General features: G+C 30.5%; 1 protein-coding gene across 5 annotated transcripts in view; it reads left to right on the forward strand.

Moving 5' to 3' along the window:
- LOC129960763 (regulating synaptic membrane exocytosis protein 2-like) overlaps positions 1-22939 on the forward strand; it is a 234420-nt gene that overhangs the window by 190421 nt on the left and 21060 nt on the right. For all 5 annotated transcript variants that reach the window (XM_056074376.1, XM_056074378.1, XM_056074377.1 and 2 more), the window contains 5 exons: positions 4717-4844; positions 15491-15656; positions 17746-17835; positions 21673-21826; positions 22298-22435. In XM_056074376.1, coding sequence (XP_055930351.1) covers positions 4717-4844; positions 15491-15656; positions 17746-17835; positions 21673-21826; positions 22298-22435 — 676 coding nt within the window. The remainder of the gene's footprint in view (positions 1-4716; positions 4845-15490; positions 15657-17745; positions 17836-21672; positions 21827-22297; positions 22436-22939) is intronic.

Below are 22939 nucleotides of genomic sequence, written 5' to 3' on the forward strand. Positions count from 1 at the left end.
TTCAACAAAGAGAATCGATTATCTAGCATTTTAACGAAAAAAAATTTTTATACATAACATATCAGAAAAGACAGGAATTGAATACCATGGGATTGATAAGAATTGCAGAAAGTTATGGGAAATTTTTAATTTGTAATCTACTAAATAAAAAATTTTCAAAATTTGGTTCAACTGAATACTGATGAATACAGCTGAAAGCATATAATTGAATGAAAATCTGAAAAAAGAAAGTAAAATAATAAAACTGTGAATGGAGCAAATACTACTTGCAAATTTCATATAATGCAAAATTTTTTTAAAAATGGAATAGAAATTTAAAGTTGTTTAAATCAATTTTCTTATGTGTTATTCCTTCTGAGAAAAAGTAAGCGAATATAAATTTTTCGAAATTGATACAAAATTTTGTTTGGTAAAAATTTCAGCATGAAAATTATATTATGTTGATAAAGAGACTTTTCATAATAATAATCTTGTTGCCATCTTTCAGCTACTCTAAAAATAATTTTAATTAAATATTTGTTCATATCAGCTATTTAATTGTTTTTCAAATTACTTAATATTTAAAAAAATATGAGCACTATATAAAAAACGATATAATAAAATGTCGAAAGTTGCGGTCTTTGAAAAACTAGCTTCATATATCGAGAATAAAGAAACCAATTTCAGATGAGAAACTCAAGATTTATGTAAAGATAAGTAAATGGAAACAAATTCTTTTATTGATATTAATTTTTATTTTTCTGTAACTGAACATGAAAACAAGAATATGCCATTTTTGATTCATATTTAGATATTCGTTTCGCACTATTTCTTTTGTTGCAAATTTTTTAAGAACAGTTATGAGGCCCAATGTTAAATAATCGAATCAACCAATAAAATGCAAGAAATAAATGAAAATTTACACGAATAGCCTATTTTCCATTTTTATGTACATTGAGACAACCGCCTAAAAATTTTCTTGCATATCTTAAGCCATCTTGTGTCAAATGAATAACAATCATATTCGGAGGATTCTAACTATTACATAAATTTAAAAAAGAAAACTTGAGAGTTGCCATCGGTCTATTTGAAGATTATAAGAAAATAAATATAAAGATGGCTCCTTAAGCAATAACGATTTACATATCTTTAATGAAGACAATAAATCAAACAGTTCATTTTGCCTGAATTTAACATTTGCGGAGAGCTAGTAATAACTAGTTCGGACTTCGCTTAATCGTATTCATCTCGCTTATAAAAGGCATCTGCTTGGTATTCTATCTGTGCTATAGCAGATTTAAAATGTTAATACAAGATGCTCTGCAATATGTCAAAAAATGTTATACAAAGACGAATATAAATGCAAAAAATATAACCACAGCTAATTCTTTCCTAGGGCTCAGCGAATATTATTGAAGGACCGTATATTACCAAGGATGAAAAAAATCGAGAAAATTTTGAAATATAATTAGACTTCAAGAATATTGAGAAAATTTTTAGAAAACTAAAATCCAATATCAATTTATACTAATAAATTTAATCCGTAATACTGTTTTTGGTAGAAGTCTTCATATGAAATTTACCCCCCCCCCCTTTCTTTAGGCATATCGATCATTAACTTTGTATGAAATTAGAAATTTCCTTATTCATACAAAGCGCGACTTCTTTTTAGAATCTGTTTCATAGAATAATGCAATGAACATCATCAAGAAAGGAGCAATTTTTCAAATATGATCATTGCAGGCGCAAACGCATCTTATTCATTCATAATTTTCTAAAAATATATTATTACAGAACGTGAAACCTCGAGAATATACTACAAAACTTTTTCTACAAATTCGTCCACAGCTATTATAGTATTTATTGGAAATCCAAGATAAAACTGAATTTTTCACATTTCAGAGAGAAGCGACAAATAAATGAAAAGTTTATGCAATCAATGGTGCCCAGTAATCATAATTACCAATCATTTTAGATACATGCGAATCCTCAGCAGGACCTCTAGAAAGCCAAATTGCGTAATCATTGTTTTACTGAAAATAAACCCCCGGGGGGCACCTCGAAATGAGGAGGAGATGCTTCCGGTATGGTAGTTGGATCTCGCCACCCTGAAGGTTACACAAAAAGGTGGGGGATGTGGCTCCTTCCATCAATGACGGGACGTATCCTTCGTGGAGGGTTGTACCGTGGCCGGTAATGACCCTTAGGACTCAACCATAGTTCCCGCCAGTGTTGCTGTTCCGGCGGTCCGGTCATTCAGTTTTTTTTATCCGTGTGCCTTCGGGCGGGTCGGCGAATCAGTGATGAATCAGTCAGTGACTTACTGAAAATCAACCAATCGTTCTTCATTTGCGCTTCTATTTTAGTAAGGTACTTAAAGTCTACGTTTTGGCTGCCCTCATTTTCATGACTGAGATTCTTCTTTTTGGTGCCGGAACTTCAAGAATTGATTCCCTTATCGCGGGTTAAAGTTCTCACCAAAAGTGACAGCCCATGATTAAAAACCACAAATATGCCTTCAGTAGCCATCTTATAAGGTAACTCTAAGATATAAATCAAAACTTTTCTAGGCGGATTATCAGTTTCATCGATTTTTGAGATGAGTTTTGATAATCATAATATGAAAAATTGAGTAATTAATATTTTTCATAACATTTGTGTAACCAAAAATATATGAACACATTTGTTCTTATATATGATAAGTTTGTGCACTGACTTTCTCTATTTATTTAGCTTTTTCTATCTAACAGACATTTACATTTGAAAAAGTTTTGCATAAATGTATTGCATGCATTAAATTTGGTTTCAACTTAATAATTCCTTCTTATGTTTTATTATTATTGTGTATACAACGTCAAAGAAGATTTAAGATTACTTCTGGGATTTGTAGCAAGTTTTATTTCGGAACAAAAACGAAATATCATCGGAACTTTAGTATTATTTCATTTTAGTAACTGTAAATAAAGCAGAAAATTGTAATAATTAGACTTAGGCAACAAAGTAAGCTCAAAATAAAGAATATATTAAAGAATATAATAAGATTATAAATATTTGTTCTGAAAATAAAATTCGTACTTTTTTCCCTTATCATATTCCTTTTATTGAATCTGGATGACTTTCAATCGGTGAATCAGGATACGTTTTTCCAAGATTGTAAATACCATTATAAGGTACGAAAAAAATAAAGCCCATCTATAAAACCATATTTTTTGAAACATCAAGTGCACAAATAAGTGACTAAGTGACTCGAAAGTTAGTTTCCTGAAATGCCTGGGTCAGCAACATCAGTAAGAATTATTTCAAATAAATCTGAGAAAGGATTGTCGTTCCAAATACATTGACATTCTGAGGAACTTACTGAAACACAATTTTAGTGTTTATCAGTAAAGAGTGGCAAAGGACGTTTCCGCATTACATATACTAAGAATATTAAGTTCATAGTCGTTCCATTTCGAACTTCTGATTTGTTTTCCTAAGGGGGAAATAATTCTTATTTCCCATCATCTCTGGAGTTATTTATATTGTGATGTGAAAGAAATGACCTGTAGCAAATCTTATCCACATCACCTAAAGCAGATCACCCTTCGAGGCATATGATTACACAGAAGTAAATTGAATATTCTTATGTAAAATCTATTTACTTCAGTGCAGTGTTAAATTCTGACACTGAACTTAGAGACTGACTTTTTGTAATTACTGTACACTCCCGAGTATCCGGCCTAATGTGGAGGAAGGGCAAACGGGATTACAAAAAAGCCGGATAGGCCGAAGTTCTATGAACTCATTTATTTGTTCACCAATACCACAAGAAACAAGTTTTTATACCAAAATACAATGTTAAAATACATATTTTCTCACTTCTTATTGAGTACCAAGCCTTCCATTTATATCAAGTCATGTGCAATGTGAACGCGGTCGCGGCCCGATGAATAATAAAGCAGTTGCCGGGAACGTGTCGAATTAAAATAGGAGGCTCTGTACTGGTAGTTTATATATGCTTATATACTGCACTGCACCTTTCAAGAATTTATTAGAGAAAAAGTAAGTTAGAAGATATAAACTGTTCACATTTCAACATAAATTCTGTATTGCCTAACTTAAATGCAGGAAATGAAAACAAAACATTAACGTAAGTCGTAGGCCTATTTCTTAAGAAAATTGACTCAAACTGATTTTATTTTTCTTTGATAAATGATTATACAGATATGAGAAGGTAGCTTTAAGATAAGAATCAAAACTTACAGTTTTTAATCTTTTTAAAAAAGTTCTTAATAAGTCTGTTACACACTGACGAAACAATGAACAACGAGCAGAACTCTGCTCTTTTCCTGTTACAACTTGTATTTTGCACATGACACGACATATAGGAGACTCATAGCAGATGCCCCTTCCAATGCCTTGACAATGTTGCTAATGCAATGTCTTGCCTTCCTCATTTAATCACGACAAAAGAAAACTAGGCAGGATAGTACGGAAACCGGATACTCTTGAGTGTACTGTAGTTGAAAAATTGGATTCGATAAAGCGTCAGTCTTATTTTAATGTTATTTTTGCAAAAAAATTTCACATTTGTGTTCTTTGAATTATTTGCAAGGAATTCCACAAAAATATAGCAATCTTGTCTATTCCTTGTTACATGCATTCCACAATTTTGGTGAAATGACTCTTGCAGACCTCTGTGCAGGATATGCAGAGAACTGAACAATTTAATAAACTAGCGTCTGCATCTTATTACAGGTGAGACTTTGGTACGATATCCGATCTCTGCAGTTAGTGGTCACCATTGTAAAGGCTAGCATTAATCCGCCTAAGTCAGGAAGAATGATCAATCCTTACCTAAAAATGTTTTTGCTTCCAGACAGAAGGTAAGTAGTTAAATATGATAAGTGAATTAATTTTATCTCTTCAGTTTATGTCTGTTTTCACAACTTTAAAACTTCATGTCGTTTTTTGCTTCTCTCACTTGGATTTGAAAAGAGAGAATAACAGAGGAAGCAATTTGTAATGAATTCAATTTCTTTTGGAAAATTGTTCATTAACAATACTATCTCTTGGGAAAGAAATTTCTTGAAAATCTAATGATAAAATAGTTTTAAATACTTTTTTGCTTGACACTTCTAACAGTAATATTTTAGCAATAGGAAAGCAGCAAATTGCTTTATAAAATTATATTAATATTTACCTGAAAAGTTAAATTTTAAATAATATATAATTTATTATTATATAAATTACAACAAAATAATATTTTATTTATTATATTTATAATCTAAACATTAAATCACTTCTTAAAAAATGTATATGAAATTATAGAAGTTTATCAATGATAAGGGGAAAAAAGCAAATTAATGATTAAATTTGATTTTTGTCTTATTTTTTAAAACTACTATTTGTTTAGTATTCATTTAACTTCTAACTTAAACGTCATAAATAATAGAGAGTTAATGTAGTAATAACGTGCAGATACAAACTGCTATTGTTCAAAGAGTATGGTGACCTTTCTAGTTTCAGCAAAATTACTTGTGCTATTCTATTCTTGTAATTTCAGAGGCTAATTTACCTGTTTAAATTTCAAACATATTATTTACCTTAATGGCTTATTTTTCATGTTTTATATATCTTGCTTAGACGCTAAGATTCTTCCCATGCTAAAATGATTTTGAAATATGCCTGTACTGTGTTTTTCTTGTTTTCGTCAAAACAATATTTATTCCTCGTAGATCAGATCAGAGTGTGGTATTGAAACTGGAGGAAGAATTCATCAAACAATAAAAGCATCCTTAATATTTGCTGTAGGGAAGAATCTTGAAGCTTAAATATTACAAACTCGTTAGCACAACACGTATTTTATTAGAAATTGCAGAATAATATTTTATTTTGTTCCTGGACTCTTCAATTCTTTTTAAAATATGCTTTCTGAAATAAGAAATTTCTCACTAAATTAGTATAGCTCTTTGATTATTAACTACTTATAAAAATGCAATTTCGGAGAAATATTTTAATTACAGATATGGCAGAATGGATGCAATCTCTCCAATCCTCGAAATTAAACCAAGAAATCTGAACTTTGCTCAAATATTGAATTCCATATTTCAACAATTTTCCTGTCAGCACTTATAGCTTGAATATACAAACGCTATACGTTAAACTCGGACACCATAGGAAAAAAACTTGTTCTGTTGAAATATTTTAATTAAAAGGAATTAGAAAAACGCTAAAAGGTTTTTCTAACAGGGAATTTATTGTACATCTAAAAACAGAACCATATAGTGCCAATTAATAAATTATGATTAACAATTTCGACATAAAAGTAAAATTTATGAAAAAGAACTCTTAAGCCGAACTCGGATATCTCACAATTCAGTACATAATAATTGCAACTCTGGGTGAAAATTACTGTCAATTTTATAGTTAACATTCTAATTGTTCAAAGGGGATTTCCCAATAGTGTTATTTTCATTTATTGTGAAAGTAAGCCTTAATTTAATTAAAATGTTAAGGCAAAGGGGCCAAACCAGCCTTGAGTTAAGAAAATTGGTTATTAAGCATACAGAATATGGAAAGTTTATACCAAAAAATATCAAAGCTTGCCAACGAAAGTCATTCAACGGTTCATGACATCATAAAACACTTCAAATCCAATAAACGTGCGGAAAATAAGCCTAAGACAACCCAAAATAAGATTTACGCGGAAGCAGATTTGTAACATTTAATAAGAAAAATAAAAGCAAATCCGTTCCTTAATATATCAAAGCTATCTTAAAAAGGAATTAAGAAAAATAATCCAGCCTATCAACAATAAGAAATATGCTCCTTAAGGATGATCTTAATGATAGAAAAGCTAGACAAAAGCCTTTCATAAATAAGCTTAATCAGATCTAAGACATGAATTCGCAAAACAGGGACTTAAATTCCCAAGGAGCGAAAGGACTTTTCTTATTGAAAAAATGTTTTATTTACTGATGAGAGCAAATTCGACACTTTTGGATCCGATGACATTCTTTATATCTAAAAAAGCCAAACAAAGAATTGCGCGCAAAAAATTTGAAAGCAACTATGAAACATGGCGGTGGATCAGTCTGGGGAGTCGTTTTCAACCACTGGCCCAGGGACTCTGCATTTTATTGATATGAGAATGGATCAGAAAGTAAAACTCGACATTTTAAAGAAAAACTTTGCCACGATATATGCAGAAACTTTCTCTTGGCAACGAATGGTGAATTTATTAGGATAATGATCCGAAAGAAAAATCTTATCCGGTGCGTTCCTGGCGCTTATATAATTATCCTCAACGGTATGGACACTTCACTCCATAGTCCCGATGTAAATCCAATCGAAAAGTCATGGGAATACCTTAAGAAAAAGTCCGAGAACACGCCGATTCCATTAAAGATTAATTGAAAAGAGTATTGTTGCAGGAATGGAAAAGTATTAAACCTATTTTTTTTTTTTGAAATATTAATGCAATCTATGCCTAAACATCTTAAAATGGCTACAGTTTAGTTTAGTTATATTAACGTCCCGTTGTAAAGCAGCACTAGAGATATTTTGGGACGGATCTCGTAATTTTGAACCGCGGTCAGAAGACGAGGACGACACCTGAGCTGGCACCCCCTCTCCACGCCACACCACACCAGCGGGAGGACGTTTGGCATGATGGATTTAACGTGCAACAGACCAACTTACAGGACGGTTCTTCGGTGGAATCGGGTCTCGAACCTGAAACCCTCACAAGCCGAGATCTTACCACCAGGCCACCGCGGCCTTAAAATGGCTATAAAAAAACGTCTAATAAACAAACTATTAATTCATTGGAAATATTAACTAGTTTTCAAAATCTTCTTATCCGTCCGAGTTTTGGTTGTGCATTATTTTTTTTTTTTTACATACTTCCTGGTTAAAATGGTTAAATATTTAATTTATAATTTTTATTTGTTTTTATAAATGCATTAGATGTATTATTTAAAATTCATTTAACTATGTTTCTTATCATTTTTGGATTAAAAATTTTGATTGTAATAACATGTTTTCTTTGGTATCCGAGTTTGGCTTGGAGCGACTGTATGTGTGAAACGATTTTCTTCAAATACTCAAAACTCCTTTTCACTGATTCTTCCAAATGTTCAGCGAATTTATTAGGGGGGGGGTATTTCTCTCTGGCTAATTTGTTTTTAAGAAATCACTTTGTGAATTTTTTTTAAAACAAAGAATTTCGAAGCAAAGTCGAACGTATATTATATGAAAAAATATCCGGACACTTTCAGATTTATACATTTTTTTTTTCGAATTTCTCGAGAAAGGCTATATAAACTAACTTTGAGCGTCGACTATGTAAAAATAAGTAATCTGAATTCACACTTTACTGTTAAGATGCGGTAACGAAAATTGTAAGGTCGACTAGAAATGGAAGAAGCAGAAAATGATTTGTATTCACTGCGTTTCACAGAAAGCCAATAAGGAATTGTAACTTTCATTAATAGTATGATTTGCGGTACAGTATTCATGTGTAGTTTCCCTAGAAAAAATACCTATCCTCGGAAAGATATAAATGATTTCTCTTTAAATCCACAAATTATTACGTGTATTTTGCTTAAAATGAGCTGATTTTTCACTCAAAATGTGATGTATACAGAATATGAGGTAATCCATCCTTTAAACTTTCTGATTAACATTTGAATAAAGTATTTCGAATACTTGCTGTAAATAACTTTTAACTGAACATGTGCGATACACAGCATTTTTTTTTCTTTCATAATTTCAAATCCAGGTACATAAGGCAACTTATATGAAAACTCCAGTTGCCTAGAGGAGTATTTAAAATACTATAAATAAGTAACTTAATTAATTAAGACAAACTAGCAAAGATATCAACATTAAAACCAGCCGAATTTCAGTTGCTCTTTAGAAGAAGATAAATGATGAGGATTTTCAGTCTAATATATTTTAAGTTTGAATCTACGAAAAGATATGCTGAATTGTATAAATGTTAGAATCATAGTTAATACCTCTACTTATTTATAAATTAAGTCATTAATTTCGATTGTAATATAGGCATTGTAAATAGCTATAAATATTAATACTTTGATCACATTTTTTACGCTGGAAACTTGATATAAATTTTCTGCACATGTGCGTCAGATAATTTCGCACCGTGCCTAGTTATTTACGAGCAATGCTTCATGCAAAACTCACGCGATCGTTTAATTTTTAAAAATATTTATATTGGATTGTGTAAAGGTAAGAATCATGCCTTGCATTTTTATAAATTAAGTTCATAATTTATATTGCAGTAAATTAGGCATTCTCAATTTTATCATTTGTTTTTCACTGTTTGTGCACATAATCATGATTAAATATATATATAAATAGGTTTTTTTTTATTAAAAACATTTATTACAGTGTATTGAAATAGATAAACTATTATTCTGGCAAAAATAATTTGGAAGACAAAACCAAAATCTTAAAAGTGCAAGGCTCAGATAGAAAAATTGTAAATTACTTCAAATCATAATGTATAATGAATGTTTGGGATTTTTTTATTTCATATAATATTCATTGTAGCATTCTTCTTTCGTCTTCCGAGCCTCAAGTTTTTAAAATATTTTTTCTACGTCCAAAATTTTGATTTAAGAATTATTTTTCTTTGTTAATGCATCGATAAAAGCATTTGTTAAATTTTTTTATACATAATAATTTCTATGGGTTTTTTCTTAATTTTTTTATGGTAAAAAATGCGTAAAATACTTAAGCTTTATCATAGAGTCGTCATGCTGTCGCTGGAATGGCTTACGCAAACCTACAGACCAAATCGAGCATCTTAACTTAAGGCCCCACCCGTATTTTAATCAGTGATATGAAATTTTATGGTGAAGAAAATTACCTCCTATTAACATTCCAGATTTCTAAGTATAAATATTCTAATTTATATATAATCTACATATTTAGCATCATACTAAGATAGTGAATATTTTAAATCGCATGCGTAATATTCCTATTCTAAAAATGTTTTTTAATTCTTGTCTTTTTATAATATTCTTAATTTCTTACTTTAATAATTATTTACCAAATATATGAATATTAAAATAAAATTTTAGAAACTTGAGATTCTTATAGAAATATACTAAACTGGAATTTTAATAAAGTTTAAAATATATTTTAACTTTCAATGAATATCAAAGAATTAATTTTTTTTATTGCATTGTGTGTTAGCTTCCGATAAAAAGAAAGTATTTTCTATTTTTTGCTACTCTAATAATAAGTTTAAATCCTTTTTATTCTCTACTGTCCTATCTTTAATAAGTTTCATAATTCTTGATCATAAACAATATGAAATCCAAAAACTGATATCTCAAACTGAAAAACAGATCTAGCCATTCTGTAAATTCAACTAAACTAGTATATTAATTGATAATTAAGAAATATTCTAATTTTCTTGGAACCAATAAGTAAAAAAGATTTCAGAACTCTAGACATTAGGAAATGAAAAGACGATTACAAAATTCCATCTTCATAAACATGAAACATGCGAAGCTAGTCAAATCCGAGTAATTAAATTTGAAATAGCTTTATGTTTTGCTTATCTCGTAGGTGCATCACTTATTAATATGAATTGAGCCCTCCTTTTCTTACAATAACAGCTGCTACTTTGTAAAGAAGGTTATCCTCTAGAGTGCAGTGGGAAAAAATTGATTTTTTTGAGCATCGAATTTTAATAGGGCTCAAAAGTTGCGTTTTTGTATGCTTATCGACGGATAAATGGTGAAATAAGCTATGCCTTAATTCTCTCATTAAGCCTAAAATCTGAAGAAAAAAAGGACACAGATTATGGTTTTTGTTTTTTAATAGAGTCTAAGTTGTCTGATGAAACCATTTTGATCTTCTTAAATGATCGGGCACGTATTTTATTAAACAAGAAAGAGATAGTATCAAAGAGAATGATGGAAAAGATATTTCTTTTACAAGAAGGAATTAAAATGTATCGAATATTAAGAAAGAATAGTCACGTTACATGAGCCTGGAGAAGTAGTTTAAGAAAATTAATTTTTAACTGACTGATTATGGTAATACAACAAGTCATAGAGTATAAAAAAAATTTGACTATCCATAACGTATAAGCTAATATTTAGAGATCATTTACTTGTTTCACTTCAACAAGTTAATATTTATATGAATGACTGAGAAAAGAAAAGAGGGGATCAGTATCATTCTCATGGAAATTTGGCAAACAACTGATTAATTGCAAAAAAATACCCGTAATAAATTTCAAAGCTATGAAATTAAATGTACGTAGCGCAAATAGAACTGAACTTGAAAGGCCTACAGCGACATCCAAATATTTTCAGAGCAATTCAGTGCGTCCCAGATCAGACAATAAGAGATCCAATACCTCTCAATCACTTTTGATAAGTGATCCCAGAAAATCGTGTTTAACGGCTGCTCATTTCCAAAATAAGTTTTACAAAACCAACTGAAGAGGGTTGTAAATTATATTGGTTCAGCATATATTTCTACTTGGTTCGACATTAAAAGATATCAATTCGGATCTTTGTGAAATAAAATCCTAAGGTTGCTTCGGCAAATGAAATGTTAAGCAGATGCTATTAAAAGAATGATTGATTCTGTGATTGAATAAAACGTTTTTTTCTGTCACTCAGAAAACATGTTCTTGATTGGGATATCGGATGATGCAAGAATTGGGTCACAGCAGAATATTAAAGGCAAGAACCCAAAACATTTTCATTCAATGGGATAAACTGGGCTGATAGATTGGATGAAATGCGTCGCTCTCTCCGATGATAGAATGTCTGACAAAAGTGACTTTTTTTTTCTGCAGGATAACACTGTGCTGAATTCGATTTTTAAAATTTTCATTGTCATAGTCATAGTGTAGTTATTGAAAGATATGACAAATTAGTTACAGAGTCTGCAGATTATTTTTGCTCTCGAGATCCACAATGCCCAAATTTAATTTTTAAAAATTAACCACATATTTGATTAAATAAGCATAATTTAACTCATTCTAATTGTTTAGTCTGGTTATTTCATAAAAAAATAGTTAAGAATCTTGAATCGGATAAGAGTCTTGTCAAAATGGAATGCGTAAACATTAATCATCCGAAAATATGGTATTTTTAATCACAATACATCCATTCGTAAAACGATAGCATCTCAATTTTGCACTTAAATTCGAAAATATTAGTCCTTTCACGCAAACTCAAAATGTAAGACTTGGATTGTAAGTATGATTTTTTGTTATTGTTGTTGTTATCTGACAGCTAAAATGAAGTATTTAAACGTTATTATGAACAAAAAGATGCAATTTATATAACTGCAGTGAAAAGATAAATCTTGATGTTTTTGTTGTATTTTCCACAATTTAAACCATTTTTTATTCAAGATCTATCCCCGCCCCCATTGATTAGTTTAAAAATGTGCAACTTTTGGATCCGATTAAAATTCGATACTCGAAAAACCAACAGTTTTTTTTTTCACTCCTACCCAGTACTCCTTCTAACATTTCTTAAGGAAATGCATGCCATTCTTATAAAAGTAAATAGGTATAGGTCTGTTTGTGATGTGAGCCGTTGCAGTCTGGAATGAATTCGACATTCCATTTCTACAATTATTCTGGATTGCAATTCCTATTAGTAGTGTCCACTTCATAGAATCCATTAACGTATCTGCACGATAAGTGAAATATAAAAGTGGCTCGTTTTAATTTTAAGCATATATCCAGTCACATAATGCCAGTTACCAGTTACATAAGCATATATCCAGTTACTATTCTAATATTCGTGTAAATAAATGGAATCAAGTAATCTAATCTATTATTGTTACTGATGCCTCTAATTTATTGCAATTTAAATTATGCACTTAATTTCTAAGTATGCAGAAGTATAAATTATAATTCTAACCTTTGTACAATTCAATATATCTATTCGAAGTTTCAAGTTTAAAAAAAATAACAATCAGCAGTTAAAAAACCTGCAAAATTTAATGTCTGTCAAAGAATAGATGGAATTCAGCTTACTATAAAAATAAATATCTAATTGAATGTTAATGGTATTCAACTGCAATTTTTATATAAGTTGTCCTCTATATTTGATTTAAAAATTATGAAAGAAAAATTTGCTATATTTTGCTGATGTACAATTAAAAATTGTTTACTATAAATACTCATTTCCCTCTATCCAAATGAAAGGATAATATCCAAAGTTTCAATTGAAATGAAATTAAAATTTTAATTTCACATCTTATTGGCATATTGTCAGGTAATCTCTAAGACTCATATAATTTTGTTTGAAACCTTGCAAGTTATAAGATAAACCATATCAAAAATTCGTTTGTTTTTAACCTTTATATCTCACACCCGGGGGGGCGCACCTCAAAATGAGGATGAGATGCTTTCGGCATGGTGGTTGTATCTCTACGCCCTGGAGGGTACACGAATAGGTTGCTGATCTGACTCCTCCCATCGATGACGGGACGTACTTCCTTCGGGGAGGGTTGTACCGTGGCCGGTGATGATCCTTAGGACTCAACCACAGTTCCCGCCAATGTTGCTGTTGCGGCTGTCCGGTCATTCAGTTTTATGGTTTAAATCGTGGCAGGTCGGAGAGCCACATGGTTGACTTAACCTTTATATCTTTCCGAATATACTTACTGTATTTAATTAAATGCATATAAATTTGTGCATTTTATCGGATTTTTACAAAACACCGACAACCTAAATTAATTTTTCTCGTCGGTCCCAAATTATCGTTGTGACCGAATATTCACTGTACAATGTGAATTTACTCATGGTCTTTATATGGCCGATGTCCAAAGGTGGTTAGTCCATCCTTCTTGGAGAAATTAGAAAAGGATGCTTAAATCTGAAATATCATGATAATTTTTATCCTACGGTTTATAAGAATAATAATTCACAGATTGCTTTGACAGCAAAAGTGGCCCTTTGTTCGAATAATGAGGCTTAAATATTGAGCAATTAAAGCAACAGTGGAATAATTCTTTTTAGTAATATAAAAAATAACGTTACTCGTAAAATCGAAAGCTTTACTTATTTTCCTGATTTGTACGATTTCATAATTTTAATTGAGGTGAAGAAATATTTAGTATCTTTTCAGAGTTTGAATCTTTATGGCATGGCCCATTGGAGAGTAAAAAAAATAATAACTCAGTTCAGGCAATATGCTATTTAGAAAGTATTTTCATATGAGATATTCGGAAAATCAAACAAAATTACTTTCACACTCGAGTTCTTATTTAAATATCTTTTTTTACTCCACTGTATATGAAATTCAAGCTCACAGTTTACAGCGTAATTTATATTATTCATATAATTGAATTTCGTATGTAGTATAATGGTTTTAATGCATTTTTGTATTCCATGTAATGTGCAATTTTTTTTTTTTTTCATTTTATATAATTTACTTCATTGTCGAAAAACATATGCAGTGCGATGTCTCTAATAAATCTTATACTTCATATATTGTACATATTTGAAACCTTTATTTCTGTAACTCACTTATAGTATCATGGGTTTCATCTCTGTATCTCCCATATAACGTAAAGTTTGTACTTTTCTGTATTTCATACTTAGAGCAATGACAAATTCCTTTTTCATTACATTCATATACTTCAAATTTAGAGTATCATTATATAATTTTGTGTTTAATTGTCTTAGTTTTCATATCCAGTTGTTTTCATCCATATATCAAGTAATGTAATTATGCTAACAAAGTCCACTTAGAGCCGCATTATCAATAGACGAAGGTGTGGCTTATGCTCACTTAATGAGAAGCTTTCATGTAAAATGTATGATACAAGTTTCATGCACAACCATGAAAAGAATAATCAAAAACTTGAATAAATAGCTCCAGAAAAATGTTTTCATAACATTGAAACGAAGCTCTGTATAGTACCATTTAACTAACATTCCATCATTACCAACCATTCCATTATTACCAACCATTACATTACATTATTAACCATTATTTATCATTATATAATTTTGTGGGTCTTTGTGTTAGCATTCATATCCAGTTGTTTTCATCTATATATCACTTAATGTAATTGTGCTAACAAAGTTCACATATATCTATTTATTCTTAATCGGATTAGAGTCGCAATATCAATAGACGAAGGTGTGACCTAAGATATTATGTTCACTTAATGCGAAGCTTTCATGTAAAATGTATGATACAACTTTCATACACAACCATGAAAAGAATGAACAAAAACTTGAATAAATAGCTCCAGAAAAATGTTTTCATAACATTGAAACGAAGCGCTGTATAATCTATTTAAATATTTCATTTTTCTTTCTTGTGGAATGTTTTAACTTAATTAACTTCAATGTTTCTATTGTATATGTTTCTTCATCTCTTTTTCGTCTACCATGTTCCAACGTGTTTTCTTTCGAAGAAAATTGTACTTGAAGAACATTTTGACAAACTGTATTTGTAATGTGCAGTGGTATCTTTGAGAAAAGTAATCCGTAATTTCCTTTTAGTGAGAAAAGCAAAAGACGAACCAAAACCATTGCTAACACCTATGAACCCAAATGGAACCAAACTTTTGTATACTCACCTCTTAGAAGATCAGATTTACAAACACGGACGCTGGAAATAACCTGCTGGGATTATGATCGCTACGAGAGTAATAACTTTGTTGGCGAAGTACGCAATGTTTTAGCTTTGCTATATTTATAATTTGAAATAAAATTTATTTAATTCTTCTTTTTTCATTTCGTTTTAGTAATGATTCGCAAGCTTAATGTTTTAAATGAATAATTTCTTTCAAAACATACTCTGAATTATTAAATGCCTAAAGCTAGAAAGCCCTAATAATAAACGATCTATTTTTCTATATTTAAATGTAATATATCATTCAAAGTAATCCCATGTATATTCGCAAATGAATGGAGATATTGAACAATATTATATCAATATTCATGATGTAATACAATATCGTAAGAAATTCTATAACAATGCTATAGGATATAATGTTATCAGCTGTGTCTTCAGAAGAAAGTATAATCATAAGTACTTTCTTCATTAACATGATTATTTGGACTATTCATTGGAATTCATTTTCATTATTAAGATGGAGTGGAAATGTCGTGTTAATATGCTATTAGCAAGACATTTCAATTTTCCGAATTCTAAAGATTTCGATTAATAACAACGGGCTTTTTAATTAATGTTCAACACCTGAGATATATCTTCCATATTAACTCGCTATGAGCTGTCATATAATAATGTTTTTAATCGAGTGATATGATATTTATTTTTATATTTTGAAATATCGTCAAAGTTGAGCAGTATCATAAATATGTTTAAAGAAAGAAAGTGAATTAAAAAAAATATTAATACATTTTTCTTTCTTAATTATAACAAGATGCAAATGTTTTACAAATTATGCAATCTGTCTGTTAATGAGTATTTCCTTCTACTTTTCATTTTCGACTTCCTGGTAAAAAGGCATAATAGAAATTATTAAAATTTCTTCTATCAAAAACTACTAAGAGACCCTACCCAAAAAACATATTTGTTATATTCTTCATTTATTTGTTATATTCTTCATATCATTTTTCCCTACCGAATTATTTCTTTGATTATACTGAAAAAATGTACTCATCAATTTTCATCACAATTAATTATCCTGCAAAATTTGTAATTTTCTTCACGAAAATTTTATTACAAAATTCGTCTACTTTTCATATTTATTTTCGTAAATTTTATTCATTGATTCAATAATTTATTTATAGAGTAAATTGTCAAAATAAGACAATTATATTCTAATTAAAAATTAATAATACTTGAGACGATCTAAGAAACTATTTTTCATTATTTTTGATAATATTTTTTAATCTGCATTCCTCTCTTTAGTCGAGAAAAACCTACATTCACCATTTTCCAATTCCTTAGAATATTTTATTGCTAAAACCTACATTCACCATTTTCCATTTTCTTGGAATATTTGTATATAATGTACCTCTAAACATTTTTGTATATAACTAAGAATGTACACATTGGTTTTGTAGGGCTTATATTAAGTACAGAATGGCTAAAGAAAAGCACAACTACTTATTTAATTAGTAGGTTTCTTTATTTTATTCGTTATATTTAGACCACATTCAACTCTCATGTTAGAAAAGGTGACACTTTCATATTTCAAACCTTCTTGCATTAAAATGGTTCTGTATCATTTAATTTATTTTTCTATCTTTACAAAGCCAATTATTCTGTAATATGTAAAATTAGTTCATATTCATAGATCACCGTTGCTGTTTGGCGATATTTGAAATGTAATTATTCTATAAAATCACATCTTTTTGCCACATTTCAGATGGTTGAGAACACGAAAAGATAAACAATTTTTTTCCCAAATGATGATCATGGCACATTCTTTAAAGTGTCAAGGACGATTACATTTCGACATATTTAAATGTTTACATGATATTACATTTCAGTAAAAATTATGTCAATTTCACTTCTTTGTCAACGAAAGAATCAACTTTTAATAGTATTCAAATTTTTGATTAAATTTTTTTTTTAGTTTGATTTTACGGGCTCTCAGTAGCGATGACGTAAAAGAACAAAATAAAAATTTATAAGCCTAGCTCGAAATCTGAATACAATTAAATTGCAAGAGAAAATTTAAATAAAAGTAATAATAATGAAAATCAAAGCTTTTTACACTAACTTTTGTAATATAAGCAAATGAACTAAAATTTTAATTTTTGAGATTTATTTTCATTTTTAGGTTCTTATTGACTTGTCGACAGCTCGACTAAACAACGAAAATGAATGGTACAGAATGTCTTCAAGGGAAGAAAGCTTAGCGGATCAATTGGTAAGAGCTTCTTTTTTTCATTCCTTTAGAAGCTGATGATAACTTAAATAAATAATTACCTGTTCTGCATTCACCTATTTGATTAAAATCAGCACTGATATGTAGTCATTGTGGTTGCTTTTTAAAATGATTCATGCTTCTAATGATTCGCGTAGAACTGATTCAACTTTTATATCTTAATCCTAAGCAAAATGCAGCAGAAGTGTTTCGATATATAGTACACTCCCAAGTATCTGGCTTAGTTTTCTTTTGTTGCAATTAAAAGAGGAAGGCAAGGCATTGCATTGGCAACATTTCTAAGGCATTGGAAACGAGCGTTTGTTACGATCCTCCTATGTGTCGTGTGCAAAATACAATTTGTGATAAGAAAAGAGTAACGTTCTGCTCATTTTTCATAGTTTCGCCATTGCTTAAGATTACCTACCTGTGTATAGCCTTCTATTTTAACTCAACACGTTTCCGGCAACTGCTTTTGTGATTCGCCGGGCCGCAACCGCCCTCACGTTCTACGTGACTTGAAATAATGGAAGGCTTAGTACTCAATAACAAGTGAGAAAATACATATTATAACAGTGCGTTCTGGTATAAAAACTTCGTCTTGTGGTATTAGTGGGCAAAGAAATGAGCTCATTTAACTCCGTTCAAGCCGGCTGTTTTGTTATACGGCTTGCTCTTCTGCCACATTAGGCCGGATACGTGGGAGTGTACTGCATATATAATTGATTGGCCCAAGAGTGTGGGATCCCGAAGCTTAGTGAGTTAGAGAATGTGTCCTGGTTCATGTAAAGATCCATTTTGTACATTATCTGTACGCTCACGTTTCTTCGAATTTCTTCATAAGGATTGGACGAAGAAAACATTATGCTTTATGCTCCAACTCGCATTTTACAACGATCATAAAAACTTTTAGCGGACAGGCCAAAAGTTGATGAAGAGGAAACTAATTTGAATTTCCTCTGTTTTATACAAACGACTTCCAACTTTCATCGATGATTTTAGTTGATGCGAGCAATATCTACGCATTTTCATATAAAAAACACGCATATTCATTTATGTACAAAGTTGAAAAGAAAAAAAATACCAAGCTTTCATTTTCCTTTTGGCATGTAAAAATTTCAACCAAATTTTATAAAACTAATAGAACACTTGACAGCAATTCAGCAAACAACTATATTGATATTCAAAATGAATGCTTTGAATACTCAGGGAAACGCGATTATTGTTGTAGATTATGTACATGTGCAATACATGGCATATTTTTCTTTCAAAATTTCGAAACCAGTTATATAGGGAAGATTATATAAAAATTCGATTTAAATGACGGTTAATTCGGAAAGATATTGGCAATGCAGCAGGCCGAATTTCAGTTTCTCTCTAAGAAAATGATTAAGGGTTTTCCTTAAATTATTTTTAAAAAAAAAATGAATTCTCGGATAGTTTTATTGAATTGTATAAATGTTAGAAATATTCTAAATATTCTTGCATAATTATATACTAAATATTACAATTTCAACGACTGAATAAATAATGTGAATATCAGAAAAGAATTTATAGTTATTTATAATACCTACTTTATTGCACTTTAAGTCATGCATAGGTTGAAGGTGTATTTAGTATTAAATTTCTAACCTTTATGAAAAACTATTCGAATATTCAAGTTTGAAAGATATCATTTTGTGGAAAATCCTTTCCATTTAGCATCTCTTTGAGAATTACTGAAATTCAGCTCACAATAATGACGAAATCTTAATGGTATTCAACTAGAACTTTATATAATCTCTACCTAGATTCAAAATTATGGAAAAAACATTATTTCATAACAGTGCTGTTAAAAATTATTGAAACACTTCGTCATCCTCAAATACAAAATATTCTCTTGGAATATTAATATAATTCTTCGCTGGCTTATTACCAGCCATTCTGTAAGTTTCGTATGATTTAGTTGAAATCTATACGTGTGAGAAGCAAACAACTCGCGGAGAAGTTTTGACTTTCTGATAAAGCCTTTATATCTCCTTGAAAATGTGTGTTACTTTTGTGAAAATGCGTGTAAATACCACACATAGCAAACACAGCTAATGAAATTTAGTCATATTAACTTCTCGTTAAGTATTAACACTCTGGCTATTTTGGTCGAGCCTGGTAATTTAGAATCATGGTCAGACGACGAGAACGCCACCGTCCTCTCAAAATTTCTGTGATACACCAGTGAAATAACATTTGATCCCGATGGATTTATGGAACTACTTCCTCGGCCGTTCTTCGGTTGAGTCGGGTTTCAAATCTGGAATCCTTCAGTCCTGAAGCCGATACCTAACCCCCAAGCCAGTGCCGTCCTAACAGAACTATCGATGAAAATTCCAAATTATTAATAATTTTCTGTGAAACGGGGTGAGCCCAAATTATTTCCTTCGGTTTTCTTTTTGTGACCGAATCTTCACTGCTAAATTTTAGTTCAATCATAATATCTACAGGTCGAAATACAAAGCAGTTCTGTCTACAGAGGTTTAAAAAAATGTCAAAAGTGTCCTGATATTTTTGATCCTGTAATGTATATGAACATGATGGTTGGTAAACAGATTCATTTCTGTAATGTGGAATTCTGACTCAATTGCTGTGTCGTCGTTTGATAGCCATTTCTCGATCAGGGCTATAAATAAGTAAAATACTTCCAATGCTTATAAAGACAATAATATAAAAAATGCAAGTAGCATCAAGTCAAGAATTTCCCAAACAGTTATTCTGCAATATGTTGCGATTATTTTAGACGAGTTGGCGTTGCTGCCGCAGAAGAAATAATTTTGGAATTATCGTTTGAAATTTAAATTAATTCCTTGTTAAATTAGGAATGATAGAAAGAATTATATTTATTTTCTTATCGACAATGAATATATTTATTGAAATTTAATGATATATAAAAAAGTATAAAAAATATTTATTCCTTTTTTTTTACTTTATTATTCAAATGCTTTAGATTAGACAATATTTTTTTTTTCTGTCTTCAGCAAAACCAAATAAATTTTTTGGCTGTCCGACTCTTGAGCCTCCAACATGCAACTGGCCATGTGAAAAACATGGATTTTCTAAGTTCAATCTGCAAGGCACCTTGCGCCTTGTTGATGGTAATCGAGATTGCAAGTCGAATGGGAAACTGCAGTTGTTTGAAATCAAAAGTCATGTCGGTGGGAATAATGAGAATGCGTGGAATGAACACAACTTCGCCATTCCACTTTCCGTTAAGAATAGTTGTCTCGATTCTTGCAGCATGCTGTTCTTCTGATTCTTATCGGGTAGCACATAAACCTTGTCTTTCAATCCTTGACACATGTTGATCTTGAGATTTTGAAGCACGTGAATTTGTAACGATTTGTTTGTAAATTTTGTGTTCAAAATAAATGCTAATAACTGTACCATGCCTATAACCTTCGTGCAATTGAAAGCAATAAATTGCCAAAGTTTTATCGCCATCGGATGAACGGTACAGCAGCGCATAGAATATGAACAAACAAAAATTCATTTTCATATATTAGATTGCGACGTTTTGTATTCTCTGAAATATTTGTAGTTCTTTATTAGTGATTGAACATCGTATCATTCGCTTGATAAAGTGGATAACTGGGATTGTCCTCAACTGACTACAATTTATCAAAATATCTACTGATTCAAAAATCCTGCTGCGATTTGATTCATTAAATTCCTTAATGCTATATTAATCATTTCATGTTTTATTAATATATTTTCCCAAATATATTCATACATTAACACATTATGTAGAATTTTTAAATGTAACACATTTAAATTTCTCTGGCTCTCTATAATATGCATTTCTTCTTCTAGCGGAGAAGCAACTTGTTTCTCGAAGCTGAATTATCCGGATCAGCGACTTCAGTTGATCGCCTCTCCCCGCCTTCCTCCGTTTCTGTATCGAGATTATCAGACAGTGATATATCTGAGCTTGATTATGATGAAACTATTCCTATCACAAGAAGGGGTAAGCTGTTTATTCAATCAAAAACGGAATTAACATGAAAATACACATTATTGGCACCAACAGATTATTCAATGGAGCATTACGATGAGAAAAAATCTCCGAAAAAAAGCAAAATTAGACAACCCATTACATTTTTAAAAAAATTTAATGAAAATCAGAATAATGAATCTTAATTTTCTTTTTCATTCATCTAATATAATTGATTGATATGAATAGATCCTCAGTTAAACCTCAAAAGGAAACTCAAGGAAACATAGTTCACGGAATTATCACAATCCTTGATGATATCTTTCAGTAAAGGAATAAGATGTGCACCTCTATTTAAATGCACTTTGGAAAATGCACATGAAAAATACAACAGAAATAAATTCATGAATTAAATTGAATGAAAGATACCTTTTTTCTCGTATTCTCCTTATGTGCATAGTTTATTATCAAATTTTCAAATAAAAATGTGTTTATTTCCTTTAGGGTTTCCTCATGGTGATGCAGGTAGCTTGAGTTCCGTTGGAAGTAGTCCGACGTTAGTAGGCGACGATAGCATGAGTGCGGGAGAAAGGAGATCACGTAGAGATCTATGGCCTGATGATAGGAGACGTTCTAGTACAGGTAATGGCGCAACCTCACTCAGATGCGTTTTTTATTGAAAGCTCTGCTTTAAGGTCGTTGAAGATATCCCGATAATCGAAAAGAGTAAATTTTAAGCTGCGAAATAGATTGAGAAGAACAGGAAATAAAGAACTTTTCAAGAAAAAATTATTTGGCGAAGCACATTGTATTTTGGTATAAAAAATAGTTCGGTATGAAAATAATACTCCCAAATTAAATGGCGCAAGTAGCCACATAAATAAATGATCAGATTGAAATGCCTCCTATATGCCTTAAAATTTCTGAGAAACACAGTATTTTGATGGTTTTTATGACGTATGGTTTATTAGATATCAGTTAATTAGGCTTATGTCATTGAAATTTCTTGCGTTAGAGTCTTCCAAAATCTTTCTCTATTATGCTCAGTATTATTTGCAAAATAGCAATACTTTCAAATGAATAATTTGTTTTGGTTATAAACATTATATGCTCAAATATAATGATTTTAACTTAAAATTTTATTGG

Source organism: Argiope bruennichi, chromosome X2 (genome assembly GCF_947563725.1).
Source record: "Argiope bruennichi chromosome X2, qqArgBrue1.1, whole genome shotgun sequence".
NCBI classification, from domain to species: Eukaryota; Metazoa; Arthropoda; class Arachnida; order Araneae; family Araneidae; genus Argiope; species Argiope bruennichi.